General features: G+C 61.7%; 1 protein-coding gene across 2 annotated transcripts in view; it reads left to right on the forward strand.

The window, feature by feature from the left end:
- Positions 1-15,757, forward strand: part of BCAS4 (breast carcinoma amplified sequence 4) — a 48,534-nt gene that overhangs the window by 21,636 nt on the left and 11,141 nt on the right. For both annotated transcript variants that reach the window (XM_036009966.1, XM_028525047.2), the window contains exon 4: positions 3,370-3,510. In XM_036009966.1, the coding sequence (XP_035865859.1) occupies positions 3,370-3,510 (141 nt within the window). The remainder of the gene's footprint in view (positions 1-3,369; positions 3,511-15,757) is intronic.

Below are 15,757 nucleotides of genomic sequence, written 5' to 3' on the forward strand. Positions count from 1 at the left end.
ACGTGGGTACTTTATATAAAAATCTGCACATTAGGCTGTCAACTCCCACGTGATCCAAATTGAGAAATGGAACATTTCCAACGCCCGGGCTGTCTTGTAGAGCCAGTAGCAGCTACCCCCAAGACGAGGCACGTATTCGCTAGTTCACCGCAGTCCCCACCATGCCCTGTTGCCTCGCCGCTGCTGCTCTCCCCCGTCTGCTGTGCAGCATCTCATTTTCCTCCTCACTGCCCTGGCAAGTTGGTTCCCTCCCCGTCCCATCTCCCGGAGGAGGGGCCTACGCTCTGAGAGGTAAGCCACTGACCCCGAGTCACACGGCTAATTCTGTGAAGCTGGCACTCCACTTCTGTCCACTGGAGCCCAAGCTCTGCATTGCACTGCGGCCCCCAGCTCGGGCTCTTGGCTCCTCGCACAGAGAAGGACCGGGAGGCTGGGAAGGAGCGTGCAGGCGAGTAGTGGCCACCTGGGCGGAGGGGACGTGGGCCCCTCCGAGCTGCAGAGGGAGGGAGCGAGGCAGTCAGCACTGGAGCTGGTGGAGAATTAACATTCTTGTCAGCAGAGAAGGCAAGAATATAATTAAAACTTTGCCCTTGGAATAGCTGATTCATTTGAATTTTATTCCTCATGTTGGAGAAAGGGGGGGAAAAAAAACGAAGGTTTGCAGCCCCGGTTCTTGCCTTGCCCGGGTTGGCCCAGCTGTCAAGCCCGATTCTTCCCTTAGCATCTGGTTCACTGATGTTCCTTGCGGGCCTACTGTGCACCACTTGGAGGGAGAAAGGCAGGCATAGTAGTCCCGGCCATATTCTAGCAGGAGAGGCAGGGCGACATGGCGTTACCTTAGCAGTTTCCTGTTGCCACCACCACAAATTGGTGGCTTAAAATGTGGGTTCATTGTCTTATAACTCCAGGAGCCCAGCATGCATCTCACGGGCTACAGTGGGGGTGTCAACAGGCTTCCTTTGGAGGCCCCGGGGGCGAATCCACGTCGTCTTTGCCACGTTCAGCCTCTAGGAGCCGCCTGCATTTCTTGGCTCACGGCCCCGCCCTCGGTGTGCGGAGCCCACCGCCTAGCGTCTCCAGTCTCTGCCTTATTCAGGCCCCCCACTTCCCTCTCTGCAGGCCCCTGGGCTCACCCCAACCCACCTGGGTCAGCCAGATCATTGCCCCCGTGCGGGAGCCCTCGTCACACCTGCAAAGTCCCTTTTGTCATGTCAGGTAGCATGTTTCCAGGTCCAGGCATCAGGCCGTGGACATGTTTTGGGGGCCACGGTTCTGCTGACCCCAATTACCGAGGGTGACTCAGAGGTACCGCCTGGGCCGCAGCTCTCTCCTCCTCTGTGAATCGGGACTGTGCCATTTGTCCCTCCAGGGTCCTTGTCAGGCCAGCGCCTGGCACGTCTAGGTGCTCGGTGAGGACAAGCTGTCACGGTGGCCGTCACCCACAGGCTGAGAGAGGCCGAATCCGTGAGGGCTGCACACTCACCACTCTGCCCAGCCGGCCACGGGCCCCCGGGGCTGCCAGGAGCCCAAGACCACCCAGTTCTCAGATCAGTGTGACCCACCGGGCTGGGTCGGGGGGAGCTTGGGAAGCGTGAGGTGACCTCTCAGGCCAGAACTTGGCCCTTTAACAGTTTTAATCATAAAAACTAATGTTTATTGAGCCCCTGCTCTGAGCCAGGGACTCATGGCGCTTTCTCAGTAAGAACTCGGCAGCCCCGGGAGGAAGGTCCTGTTGTCAGTCCCGTTTTATAGAAAAGCAGCTGCGGCACAGAGAGGGGACGTGCTTTGGCCAAGGTCACACAGCTAGGGAGTGGTGGAGCTGGTACCGCAAAGGTCTGAGCTCCCGACTGCTGCTCGGGGCTGAGTGGTGGCACTTGTTGGGCAGGGACTTGCTCTGAAGCTGGGGCCTTTGCCAGAAACGCTGGAAGTCACAAGTATACTTTAAAACAATGGGGCTTTCTCTCCCCTCCCTTCCTCCCTCTCTCCTTCCCTTCCTCCCTCCCCCCCTTCTTCCCTTCCTTCCTTCCTTCCCTCCCTCCCTCCCTCCTTCTCTCTCTCTCTTTCCTTCCCTCCTTCCCTGCCTTCCTCCCTCCCTCTTGATAATAAAAGTTACACATTTTCAATGTATAGAAAAAAACACAGAGAAGTTGAGTCACCCATACTCCATAACCAGCCGCCAAGGTGGCTGTGATCAGCTGTCACGCTTTCTCTGTCCCCCAGCCCCCGACCACATGGGTGCTTGCGTGTCCCCCTCGGTCGGCTGCAGGCTGGGGTGGCCCAGGTTCGGCCTCTCCCTGGCAGGCGCTCGGGAGGCGGGTCCGACCTCACGAGCCCACATTCCTCGGCATGGCCTCCCTCCCCGCCAGCCTGGTATTAGGGCAAGGAGCGTAAAATTGGAATCGGCTGGAGGAAGGGCCCGCGGGACTTTCTTCTGTTTCACAACCAGATGTGCTGTCCAGGCGAGGCCTCCAAGCTCGAGGGCTGGAGCCCTGGCCGGGCAGCTTCCGGCCTGTGGCCCCTGGTCCCTCGCACTGCACCTGCACATACATGCACACGTATGCACGCACACGCACATCCCATGTGGCTTGTTCAGCTGTTCAGCGCTGCCCCTGCCAGAAGCCCAGGGCGGGCAGCAGCACCATCCTGGGCTCACCCCGTGTGTTTCTGCTGAGGACGCATCGGCGCATTCATTCACACACACGTGCCTCCATGCCTTTGCCATGCAGCGGAGCCCCTTCCGGCTGGCCAGGCGCGGCCTTGGCCTGTGCGCAACACCGACTCAGCACCTGCTCTTTCAGGACTCGCGTTCTGGAGGAAGCTGGTCTGTGAGTGGACAAGGAGTCCAGGGGGCGAGGCGGGCTCAGAACATGGGTGGCTCCCCAGTGGCTCGGGGGCTGTGTTACCGCAGGGACGGTCAGGGGAGGTCTCTCTGGGGAGGGGACAGTCGGTCCAGGGCTAGATAGATGAGCAGCACGTGTCCCACCCAGAACGGAGGGAAGGGTCCTGTGGCACGGAGGGAGCTGGTGCAAAGGCCCTGGGGAAGGAGAGTGAGGCCTGGGGACAGCTGTGTGACTCTGGGCAGGTGACCCAACCTCTCTGAGCCTTGGTGCCCCTCCCCGGTAAAACAGAGGCTAAAAACAGGGCCCCTGTGGGGAGAGCATGGGGGGACACACCGAGGGCTTGGCCACCCCTGGCTAGCAGTGGGAGCTGTCACTGTCCTCATCTGCGTCCCCAGCGGCGGGCCTGACCTCTCCAGGAGCCTGCCTGCTGGTGGCCGTGATCGAGGGTCCGGCCTCTCCGGGGCCCAGGGAGAGCCGTCAGGCATGGACCGGGCAGGTGTGGCATCCCCGCTCTCCCCTCCCCCCGCAGGCCTTTGTCAAGATGGTGGCACACCACGTCTCCTTCCTGGAAGACCACGTGCTCCGGGCCGAGCGGGACCACGGGGCCTTCCCCCAGGCCCTGCCGGGGTGGAGGTGGCTGGGCTCCAGGGGGCTCCCCTCCTTCAGGAACGTGAGTATCTCCCCACCGCCCTCCTCCTCCCAGACCCCGAAGTGGGAGAGGGGCTCAGGAAGTGGGAGGTCAGAGGGCATGTCTCATTTCTGCAGACAGGAAACCGTGTCTGGCTGGCCCCGGGGAGGGCCGGCCCAGGTGGCTGGGGGTCTCAGTTGCTCCCTGAGGTCCCTCTTCTTGCTCTGAGCTTGGAGCTTCGTTGCTGTGACCTCTTGCTTATTCATCCACCATTGATTGAGCGCCTGCTGTTTGCTGAGCAGGGTGGTCCTGTGGGTGGGGTGCTAATGGGTAGAACTCACGGATGCTATTAAATGCTCGGCTGCGCTCCGCACCGCGGAGGGTTCTCAATGCGCGCGGTGCCGAGAGTGAGAAGCCCCGCCCTTGGCTGGCTCTGATCGTTATAACCGCGGTCCCTGTTGGGTCTGTTCTGGGTGCTTCACGTGCTGTGCTGCATGGGGTCCAGTTCACACGCCAGTGGAAGGAGGTGCCTTTATCATCACCCCCCCTTTTGGACGAGGAGACTGAAGCTCAGGGACGTGGAGGGACTCCCCTGAGGCCACACGGCCTGGTGTGACAAGGACAAGGTGTCTAGCCAGCCAGCTGCCCCGCCCTGCCCCGGTGGTGGGGTCTCTCACTGTTCTTTGAGGCCCGTGTGGGTCTCCCTCCGCGCCTTGGTTCCCCCGTCCCACCTGCCTGACCCCGCATCTCTGCTGTGTGTTACCACGAAGGTTCGAGTGTTGAGTGTGTGCAGTGTCCCGGGCACGGCGTCGGGCACTTCATGTGCGTCACTCGTTTACCTTTGCGGGTCCTGGTGCGCGCTGGGCGTTACTGATTAACGCTACCCTCCTCTGACAGGTGAGGAAACTCGAGTGTGCAAAGTGTCAGGGGCTGCAGCCTTGCAGCCCGGGGACAGAGTTTGGCTCACGTGGACTCCTTCTGTCTGGCCAGGCAATGTTACCTAAACCACGTGACTTGGGACGCCTGATGAGGCATTCGCTCTCCAGTCCCTGGCAGGCCCCCACTGCCCCGTCTTGTCTCCCACCTGCCCGACACCCGGGCTGCTCACCTGCCCCCTCCAGGTGAATGACTTGCCCAAGGCCAGTGACAGCTAGGCATGGCCTCACAGATCTCCCAGTCAGGAACTCCTATTAATCCTTTAAAATCCAAGTTAATGCCACCTCTTCTGAGAAGCTCTTGGGGATTTCCCCCTCTCGAGACAGCCGCCGTCTTTTTCTGCCTTCCAGTGACAATGAACTCATAAGCTGCTCCGTTTTTCCCCTTCTGGAGTTACAGTAACTCCCTGGGTGACCAGGAATGCCCAGACACATAGTGCTTTGCCCCTCAGTGGCTCCAGTCCCTCGACTGCCCATGGCTCGCTGGGCCCTCAGTCTCTGCACTTCGCGTTCTGTTTCTGTCATCTGCACAGTTGTCCCTGAGTGGTTGGCACTGGTGACCCCATTTAGAGGCAGAGGCCAAAGCCTGGAGAAGGAAAGGCATGTGGTCTGTGGTGGGGTTTGAACTCAGGCCCCTGTGGCTCGGAAATGTGTGTGGGGGGGGAGGGGGGGTTTCCTCGCACGCTCCTGCAGCAGGATCCCACCGGGGTGTGGCTGAGCATGCTGGGACCTGCACCTCCTCATCTGTGCCAGACTCAGGGCCCCCCAGGCCTACCTGTGGTGACTTGTTCCAGGAAACTTGTCGCAGCCCGGGGGTGGTGAGTCATTCTGCACCCCCAGCATGTTGATCTTGGCCCCAGGAGGGCTGTGTCTGGGGCAGGCAGTGCCAGTGAGCAGCGCGCGGGCGCACACACACACACACACACACACACGTGCGGGCCCAAGGGTTTCTAGGGTGCAGGTTGAGGGGCCTTCTAGAATGATGGTCGTCACAACTTGTGTTGGGCGCCCGGACTCTGCAGGGACCTCACACCCCACCTCGGGAGGCGGGTCTGGTCATCGTCCCTAGTTCACAGATGGGAAAACCGAGGCACGAAGGGTCGGGTGGCTTGCGCACCCAGAAGTGGTGGAGCTGGGAGCCTGCGGGACCTGGACCCGGGCCAGCGCTCTGCACTGCTTGGCTCTGCCAGGCCTTTCTGGACCTGGTTCTGACCACCAGAACCAGTCAGGGGGGTGGCGTCCTCACAGGGTGCCCCCCGGATGACCTCCCTTTCTCCCATCGGGATCCCCTCAGGCCAGGACCCCACGCTGTCCGGAGTCAGGCCCCCCCAGTGTGTGCTCATGGTGTGCACTGCCCTTCCGTGACCGCTGCCGGCCCCCCGGAGCCCACACCGGCCCCTCACCCTGCGGTAGGTAGTGAGAGCTGCTCCTCGCAGCCCAGACTCCGCCTCCCGCCCCGTCCGCCCTCCAGGGTCCCGAGGAGCAGAGGCTGGTGAGGGGCAGGGACTCTTGAGCCTTGTCTGGACCGTGGGCATGCCGGCGAGGGGTCCTGTCCCCGTGGGGCGATACTCGTTGCTGTTTCCCATGGCCTTTCCCGTGGGGCCCAGGAGGGAGGGCGCTCAGCCTGGACCCTGGAGCTGGGCAGGGGTCTTTTGGAGGGGACAGGGAGAAAATGGTCCTCGCTTTTTCTAACTTTCCTGGCCCCACCTCCTCTCCTTGTCTCCTTCCTCCATCTTCTTCCTCACTCTGCAGAGAGGGTGCGGGGGCAGCTGGGCTGGGCAGCTGGGCTGGGCAGCTGTGTCCCTACCCCTCTGCCCCAGCCCCAGGGGCCCATGTGACTGGGTGCTGGCTGTAACCTGGGCTGGCCTGGCCCCAGGTACCTTGACGGGGGAGGCCCAGGAAGGCAGGAATACCACCTCCCAGCAAGCCCCCCTGAAGCCCAGGCCTTGGACCTTGAGTCGAGCTGCCCAAGAGGCTGCAGTCCGTCCACAGGCCTAGGGCCGGCCTGGCATCCCTGGACTTTGACATCCAGGCACAGAAATGCACGTGTTTTCCTGCTACAGTGTGTGTTCATGGTGTAAAAGTCCCAATTTCCATGCACTACAGAAAGCGAAAGGTTTTTTTTGTTTGTTTTTTTAAAGATTTTATTTTTAGAGAGGGAAGGAAGGAAGGGGGGGAGAGAGAGAGAGAGAGAGAGAGAGGGAGAGAAACATCAATGTGCAGTTGCTGGGGGCCGTGGCCTGCAACCCAGGCATGTGCCCTGACTGGGAATCGAACCTGTGATGCTTTGGTTCACAGCCCACACTCAATCCACTGAGCTACGCCAGCCAGGACACTCCAAGGTTTTCACTAAGAATTGTACCTCTCGTTCTCTGCGGCATTTTTTAGCTGTGTGGCCGGGGGCCGGGGGCAGAGCCACTGTCAGCCTCGCGGAGCTAACCTGTCGGTTAGCTGACAGGGACACCGCCCTGTGACGTGGTTTGGATTCAGCGCAAAGTGACAGACTCTGCCTCCAGCAAAGCAGCAGGAATAAGAAGGAAGAAGAGGACCCCAGGAGTCTCCAAGGAGGGCTCTGAGCGCTGGCAGGGCTGAAAAGCCAGCTGCGCTCAGAAATAAGGTCCCCGTGCCAGGCAGACCCCTTTGTCACCGGGCGGGAGCAGGGGTCATGGTGTGGGGACGCAGAGCCAGCCCTGCAGGGCCAGGCACCATTCTCAACTCAGCCCCCACTGGGCAGGGGCTGCTACGCTCCCCATTTTCCAGGCGAGGACAGGGAGGCTGCCCGAGGTCACGCAGCTGGGCCTGAGCTCATGAACCCCCATTCTTCACAGCACCCCAGACTTTCTGGGGCGTGAGCTGTGAACTCTGCCCTCAGGGAGCTTGTGTTTAGTGGGTGAATACAGACAAGGGCTGAGTCCTAAGCAAACTCAGAAGGTCATTGTTTCTAAAGGGGGCCGTGGCGTGCTGTGGAGGGGGGTGGTCAGTGGTGGCCTTGGAGGAAGGGCCCTGTCGGCTGAGACCTACATCATGAGAGAAGTCAGTCCGAGGCCGGAATAGAGGGCACTCCCAGCCGAGAGGACCCCAGCACAAGGCTCTAAAGTGGGACCCCCCCCAATGCATGCGGCTTGAGGAGGAGCAAGAAGTCGGGGTGCGTGGTGGAGTGAGCAGGGCCTCAGGCCACACAGAGGAGTTTAGAACTATTCTAAGGGCGATGGGAAGCCACGGAAGGGGTGGTAGGAGGGGAGTGACTCGGTCAAATTCGACTCGCCTGCAGAAATTTCCAGGCCGAGTTCTCTGCCCTGAGCTCTGGCATTCGGGGTCGCGATGTCTGGCTGAGACTGGAGCGCGGGTTGGAGCAGGGCCCGGGCACTCTCCAGGTTCCAGAGTTCAGCTCCTCAGCCGGGAAACGCACCCTGCACCCTGCGCCCTGAGCTCTCGGGGCCCTTGTCCGAGAGGAAGAGAGGAATGAGGCTCCAGGTGAGGGCCCCAGGTCTCCTGGACTTGGGGGGCTGGTGCTGGGTCCCGAGACCCTGTACGTAGAGGAGGCGCCTGCCCACAGAGGGCCCAGGGCGTCTGGAGGTCGTTTGCAGACGTGCAAGCGTGAGATGCAGCTACAGTCACGGGAGCCCGGACCTCGGAAAGGCAGGGGAGACCATGTCTGGTGTCACTGTGTCCTGTCCCCTGAGCCCAGGCCCAGTGCTGGCCCGTGGCCGCCACAGGTGTGCTGCTAACGGCGCCTGGCCTTCCCCTGGCCGCGCGTGCCCCCGGGGGCTCGGCGCAGCCTCCGTAATGTGTTGTAAAGCACTGTTTGTTTTCTGCTGAGCCAAAACATCTTGTTCACAAGAGGTGTCATTTTGATTAATTTTCCGATGGATGAGAGCGTGGTGCTTTCCAAGGAAGGCTCTTTGGGTAACAGCAAACCGCTCAGGGCCAGATCCCGACACCCTTGTGGGGCCAGGCTGCCTGGGGGCTGGTGGCCCACCCCGACTTGGGCCTGCCCAGGGCCCCCCCGATCCCCGCACAGGGAAACCCGATAACGAAAATGAGTGTGCCTGCCAGGTGTGAACAGTCAGGAGTGGTGGGGACTGGGGCGAATTGCAGAGCCCAGGCTTCCTCTAAAGGGCCGGACGTGGCCCCCAGCAGCCTTAGAGAAATGGGGGAAGAGCCACATTTTCCTCTTTGGGGGAAGAAGCTGTGCATCTGTTTTGCTTTGCCTGCATGTTGAACACGGGGAGACATCTGTTGCACCTGTGCGTCACCCCCAGCCCAGTGCCCTCCCCGGCTCTGGATTTTAGGCTAATGGTCCGCACCCCCTGGGCCCCCCACCCCCTTCAGGGGCATCTGGGGCCAGGCGAGGGCGGAGAGACATCCCCTTCCTCTCTCTGCACAGCATGACTGGCAGCCCGCAGGTTTATTGAGCATCTACTGTTGCCTGCGCCTGTGTCAGCTTCCCATGCCAACCCCGGAGAGAGGTGTGGTTCTTCCAGGCCCCCAGGAAGCCACCAGAGGCTCAGAGCCGGCTGGTCACTGGCCCAGGGTCACACAGCCTAAGTGGCGGATCCGGGCTTTGACCCAGCTGGGGCTGTCTTTGGAGTGTCTCTCCCCTCCCTCTGCCATCTTCTCAGAGGCAGGAGCGAGTCACCGACTGGAAATCCTTGAGCCCAGTCTGCCCCGTGAACATGTATCCGTGGGCCAGCTTGGAATATGTGTGCATTTAATTGGAATTCGTTTCCAGCGGCTAAAAGAAGTGTTTTGTAAGAATCCGTACATCTGGCATCTCCCGAAAAAGCAGAGGTCTGGGGCCCGAACAGCACCCCTTCCCAGCCGCCCGCCATCTGGCCCGAGTTACCCGCTCTCGGTTCCTCCCTGTGGGCATTTGTTTCCTGCCCAGGGTGAGCACATAGTAGGTGTGCAGTAGATCGGAATCGGGAGACGCTCTTACAGCTTCCCGGGCCCTGGATGGCCTCCCCAGATTTCTCCCCAGGCCACTTCCAGCCGGTGGAGGGCTGGGATGGAGTGTCCACGCCTTCCTCTCTCCCTGCGGCTTGGGGCTGCCTCTTGGGCTTAGAGGTAATGGAGGCTGTGGGCGGAGCTGCCATGCCCCGGGCGGCCTGCAGGAGTCCTCAGCGCCAGGTTTGGCGTCTCCTCCCCTCCCCCTCAGTGCCTCCCCCCAGCTCGCTCCCCCCCGGGAGGGGAGGGAAGGAGGCAGGCTCAGCCCCGCTGGGCCGCCGCCCCCTCCCTCTGCCCAGTCCCCCCTGGGGGGAGAGTCCCGGGAGGAGCCAGGCTCGGCCGGGGCTTTAGCTGGTGGTGGAGGCCTGCGAGGCACCAACGCGAAGAAGGCCGCCGAGGTTCCACGGCGCCTTCTCCCGGCCCCGAACCGGCCTCTCCTTCTCCTTCTGCCCCCGTCATCCCTTGCGGCAAAAATGCAACATAAGCAGATGGCAAATATTAAGGCGACAGCGGAGGGCCGAGAGTGGCGCTGGTGCCCAGCCCCTCCTCAGCAGCTCCCCACCCCCCAGCTGGCTCCCAGGGAGTCACTCCGCACTCACACCTGAACGGTGCTGTTCGGCTGGGCCTTCCATGTTCCCCGGGCAGGGAGGGACCGAGGGCTCCCCGGCCGGCCGGTTTGGGAACCAGATTTCCCTTTTCAAACATTGCATTCTTGTTGAGGGTTGGAGGGTGTGTGCAGAGGAAGCTCCTTTCGACAGGGGAGCATTTTTATTTGGGGGCGCTGTTTGTTGAGGCCCGCGTGGAAGCTTGCCAGCCTCTCCCTGGTTGGTGGGACACGGTCAATGGACCCTTTTCAAACACTGTCGCCATTGGGGGCGTCACTGTGACACCAGCGTCCTCAGTCCACGCTCTTGCCTTCCCTGGGGCTGGTGGACACTGTCTGTGGCCTTTGCATAGGCTGGTCCCCTGCCTAGAATACCCTTCCTGCTCCCTTCCTGGTAGAGTTTATTCATTGTTCAAGGCCAAGGCATGGTACCACCTCCAGGAAGGCACCTGGATTCACCAGGCACCCATCCCTCTGGCCTCCCAATGCCCGTTCATCCCCCTGTTGACACAGCACCCCTGGGAGCCACTTGTTTTCACCCATGTTTCCCCCAGAGGAGACTTTCTCAGGAGCAGGTACAGGGTTCTTTCATCTTTGACTCGCTGGTTATAGCGACACAGGCAGCCTGATTTTCTGGCACTTTCCCTGCCCTAGGTTGGTTTGTTTTCATGCCCACCAGTTACACAGATGCTCGCTGTCCCCTCCCCCCTCTGCAGATGGGAAACTGAGGCACACAGAAGTCAGACACTTTACCTGAGCCGGCCAGGCATTGCCATACCTGGTCCCACAGCCCCACATGCATCATGTCCCCGGGGTCAAAATCCAAGTGCTCACCACGGGTGCACAGGGCCCCAAGAGGCAGAGGGGCTGGGTGGGGACTGCGGCCAACGTAAGTGGCAGGTGCCCTCCACTCCAGCCAGGAATAAAGGTTCAGAAAGGCCTGTGCTTGCCTTTCTTTATAAAAGAGGTTGCGGGCGTAGATTTTTATGTGAAATCAGTAGATTTTGAAGACAAATCGGAGAGGCTCCTGGAGATCTCAGGGGGCCTCTTGGCTCACAGCATCCGTCTCTGTCTCAGCGAAGATCTGGGGTGAGTCAGTGCCTAGCGGGGTACCTGGCCTGGGCGTGGGCCCAGTGCCTATTTGCCGAGGGTGGGGGAGGAGGAGGGGAGGGAGGGAGCGGATCGCATAGCGGTGGGCACCGGCCTGTATGACTCAAGTGGGGGCCGTGCTGGGCAGGCAGGGCTGGACTCCGAACTGCGGACCTGGGCCGCCCAGGCCTGCTCGTGGCTGTGCGCCTGGGTACCTGTGCAGGCTGCACCCCGGCCCTCCGCATCCCCGCAGCTGCTCTGGGCACACTGGGGGAGTTGGGAAGCAGGGCCTCTGACCCCAAGTGGCTCAGTGAGCTCACTCTGGCCAGATGGGTCGCAGTGCAGGTGGGTCCCCGTGCAGGCCTGGTGGGCACGGGTGTGACCTCTGTCCTCACTGACTCAGCAGTGGGGTTCTGCCGTCCCTGCCCCCATCCTACACGGGCAACCTGAGGCAGACAGAGCGGGAGTCACTTGCCCGCAGTCGGGGGAGGGGGAAGAGGAGCAGCTCGATGCCCCGGCAGGTGCTCAGCGAGTATCGGCGGGCATCGCTCCGTAGAAAGCTCCCTTTGGAGAAGCTGGTGGTCCACCCCTGCCCCCGTGGGCTTGTGCGGCACTCCTGCCAGTGGGAGCCGGATGGGACAGGCAGCCTGCTCCTCCCTGAGCCTGCACTGCCGCTCACGCAGGACCGAGGCCAGCCTGGTGGAGGTGGTCGCTCATGGGGGACCCCTCGGCAGAGGCCCTGCCCGAGGACACATCCCGGGTGATGCCGGGCCTTCAGGGGCAGGTCCCAGGGGCACCGAGGTCCCTCTCCAAGTGTCCCTTTTCCACGTCCTCCCCATCACGTGGACCATGTGTCACCTGACACACTGGGGGCCACTCAGGGCTGCGGCCACTTCCCATCTCTGTCTGTGCCTCTCTGTCATGGTGTGTCTGTCTGGGTCCCCGTTCCTGAGTCCTTCGTCTGCCTGTCTCTGTTTCCGTCCCTGTGTCTCTGGGTCTCTCTCTGTGCCTCTCTGTGCCTCCCTGTGTCTCTCCTTGGGTCACACACCGTCACAAAGCCTCATGGTCCCCCTGCCCCGCACTCCCTCCTGTCCTTCCCCCTGTATCTCTTACATCCCCCTCAGGGGTCTCACCAGGCCTCTTCCCTCCTCAGGGGGGAAGAGAACGGCTGTGGGCCCAAGTGGGCCACCCACCTGTGTGACATGGCGGGATGATCCTGTCTGAGTCCGCTCTGTGTCCACTGGCCGGGGGCTCCATCCTTCTCAGTGCCCTGGTGTCCTTGATGGACATAGCGCGTCCGGAAGGGGGTCCCGCAGTGACACACCTAGTGCGCAGTGAGTGTTGATGTGTGGGAGCCGCGAATCCGCACCAAAGGATGAAGAAATGATGACGCCGGGCCCCTGCCTGTGGCTCGCAGGAGGTAACTCAGCAGGCAGGTGAGGTTGGCAGGTGTGCGCTGCCGACTCCTGCACGTGCCGGAACAGGAGAGAGGTCAGGGAAGTGGCGGACACAGGCGAGGAGCGGACTGTGGGAGGTCGCAGCGCGGCCCAATGTGCAGCACCCGCTGGACACGGGGTCACACGGCGGAGGACGGGCAGTCTCCATCCGCCACGCAGGCTCCGCGGCGACGCGATGCACTGCGAGGCGATGCACGGAGGCGGGCCCTTGGTTACTGCAGACGCCTGCGCGAGGCCTGCAGCTGCGCTGGGGGCGCCCGGAGCCGGTGGGATCCTCTTGATGCCCACGGAGCCCGGAGAGCCCTTGGTGCCATCCACGGTCAACCTTCTGCTGGGAAAATAAACCACGTCTCATTAAGCAGTAAATTCATCCAGGTGCCTTGTCACATCGCCAGACCTGAAGTCAGGGCCAAAGTTCCCGTTACTCGGAGAGTCCTAATAATTAACCCGGGAAGGCGGCCGCAGCGGGGCACTGCGGGGGCTCCTCCTCCGGGCAGTGAGGGGCGGGGGCGGGCCTCTTCGGGGCCGGACACCGCTGAGCGCCGGTCCACAGGCGCCCACGGTGGTCCGGGTGGGGGTGCCTCAGCACTGTGGCCCTGGGCCTGCCTCGTCCTTTCCCGAGTCCGGCAGCTCTTCCTTGGTCTGGGCCTGGCTCCAGAGGCCTCGGGCAGTGGCCCACCTGTGTGTGTGTGTGTGTGTGTGTGTGTGAGGGGGGGGGGTGTCCTCGAGGGGCCCAGGTGACCGCGGTCATCACGGGGAGGGAAAGGGGAGGCCACAGGCTGCCCGAGGGGCAGGCTGCCCAGGCCGGCTTGCTGCCCAGGCTGGCAGGCGCTTACTGAGCACCTACTGTGAGCCACGCACCCTCATTGGTAGAGGAGCTCCCCCCCCTCGGTGGCTGGGAAACGTCCTGGCACTTAATTTTTGAGGCTCCTTGTAATTAAAAATTAGAGCACTGTTTAGAATTGGCTCCCGCAATTGGGATTTGGTTTAAACGTTCCTGGTTTGGAACTGAATGCATTTAATACTAAATACGCAGTGTCATGAAATTGTACACTTGGGCTGTTTGCAGGCTAATGATGGCATTTAAAACGAATATGAATTCAGGGGGCTGTAATAATCATGAAATCAGCCAGCACTCCCTCGGCACTTACTGTGTTCTAAGCACGCTGCCACTCGCTCCGTGGGCTTAACACCCAGGCCTGCTCCCACATGGCAAAGTCAAGGCCCCGAGGGGTGAAGCTGGCCAAGGTCAAATGGCCAGAGCGGGGTTCTGCTGCCATCTGAGGGATTTGGAAATTGGACACAATTTACTGTGCGGGGTGAAGGGACCCTGCTCTCTGTGCTGGTAGCTCCATGTGGGCCCTTGAGCGGGGGGCGTCACAAGTTCAAATCTGAGGGCCTCTGCCACTCCCACTGCGACTCCTACCCTCATTCCCCGAAGCTGCGTGAGCCCCGTGTAGGGAGGGGTGTGTGGATGGGCAGATGCGGGGAAGCCCCTAAGGCTTGGCCCCTGGTCCCCGGGGAGACCCCAGGAGGTGAGCTCAGCCTCCATCCCACCCCATGTGCGTCCGGTTCTTTTGGGAGCATGGCAGGGGCAGGGGGCGGTGGGAAGCATGGCTTGGCCTGTAGGGCACCATCCTGGGCTTCTGCTTCCCCTTCGTGCCTTGGGGTTTTGCTCCTGGAAACCTTGGGGTCTTGAGTCTGCAGACAGCCCTGCCCATCCCCCTTGTGCACACCGCCTCCCTCATCTCCTCTTTCCCCACCGCCCCCCACACACACTCTCCTTCATGTTCTCCTTGGCTGTTCCAGGAGCTGCCACTTGTGTGACCCTGGCCCTTTACCTCTTTCTCCCCCCACCCCTGGGCTGGTTTAACTCCTGGGATGCCACAGAGCCATCCACCTGGCTTTTCCCGTTCATTCCTGCAAGCCTTCCCTCAGTCGGCACATAGCCCCTCCTGTGTGTGAGCCGGGAGCTGCTTATCTGGAAACCCAGGAAGGAAGGAGACCGTCCCTGCCCTCTGGCAGCAGAGACAGCCCGGCCCCGGGCCGGTGGAATTCGCAGTGTGCCCCGGGGAGGGAGACAAGCAAAGCCGGGCGGGGCGGGGCGGGGCGGGGAGAGCGGTTTAGGGAAGGCTGGAAGCTCCAGCACGTGGTGGCTGGCGCCAGGGAGGGAGGAAGGTATGCAGGTGCCTGGGGCCCTGACCAGGTGGTGGGAGGGAGGAAGGTATGCAGGTGCCTGGGGCCCTGACCAGGTGGTGTGCTGGGGCCTGAGGTCCGGGGCGGGCGGGGGAGCAAAGGGAGCTGGTGTGGGCCGGCGCCTGGATTTGGCCTTGGCAGGTGTGGAGAGAGGGGGGAGGTGCTGCGAGTGTGAGGGTGGAGGTTGGGAGGTTCGAACTGCTGGGATGGCCCGGGCCAGGGTGGCCAGGGTGGCCAGGGTGGCCAGGGTGGAGGTGGGGACGCATGGTCTGTTCTGTGTGTGTGTTCGCTCGAAATTCTTTACTGAGATCACTGTGGGTGCACATGCAGTTATAAGAAATAACACAAAGGGGTTCCTTGTGTACTTTGCCCAGTCGCTCCGGTGGTAACACCCTGCAAAGCTGTGGGACCATCTTATGGCCAGGGTGTGGACAGGGGTGCCATCCATTGTTCTCAGTCCAGGTCTCCCCACTTCCGCTGGCTCTCATTGGTGTGGGGCTTAAGTTCTGGTCAGTTGCATCGGTTCTCTACAGTTTCATTGTATTTAGGTGGCGTCTCCTCTTTGGCCCAACCTCTGGCAACCGCTCGTCTGCCCTCCATCTCCTAGAACCGGGCTGCCTCACAAATGCTCTGTAAATGGAATCACACAACAACGTGTAACCTTTCAGGACCGGCTTTCCTGACGCAGCATTATTCCCCGGAGATTCTCCCCAGCTGCTGTGTGGACGGAGAGAGTCCATGCGGGTGCATTTGCGGGTGGAGCCCCGGTTGGAGGTTTCAGGGTGGGGTTTGGGGGTGGGTGGGGGGCGTCCGGAGTGGAGCCAGTGGCTGTGGCCCTGAGGCTGAATGAGATCACCCCCCCCGGGGGGCAGGGGGCCCCAGGTCCATGACCTGGCGTGTGTTGATGAAACACCCCCGCATGGCAGCTGCTGTACGAGGCCTAGGGGGCACGGGTGTGTGTGTGACGTGGACGGGCCCTGCCGGTGGGGCGGGGCTGCCGTGGGGCCGTCTCCAGGGCCTTTTCTCTCTTTGCAGCCAGACAGGGGTCTCGGCGCCCGTGC

Source organism: Phyllostomus discolor, chromosome 9, assembly GCF_004126475.2.
Source record: "Phyllostomus discolor isolate MPI-MPIP mPhyDis1 chromosome 9, mPhyDis1.pri.v3, whole genome shotgun sequence".
Taxonomy (NCBI): Eukaryota; Metazoa; Chordata; class Mammalia; order Chiroptera; family Phyllostomidae; genus Phyllostomus; species Phyllostomus discolor.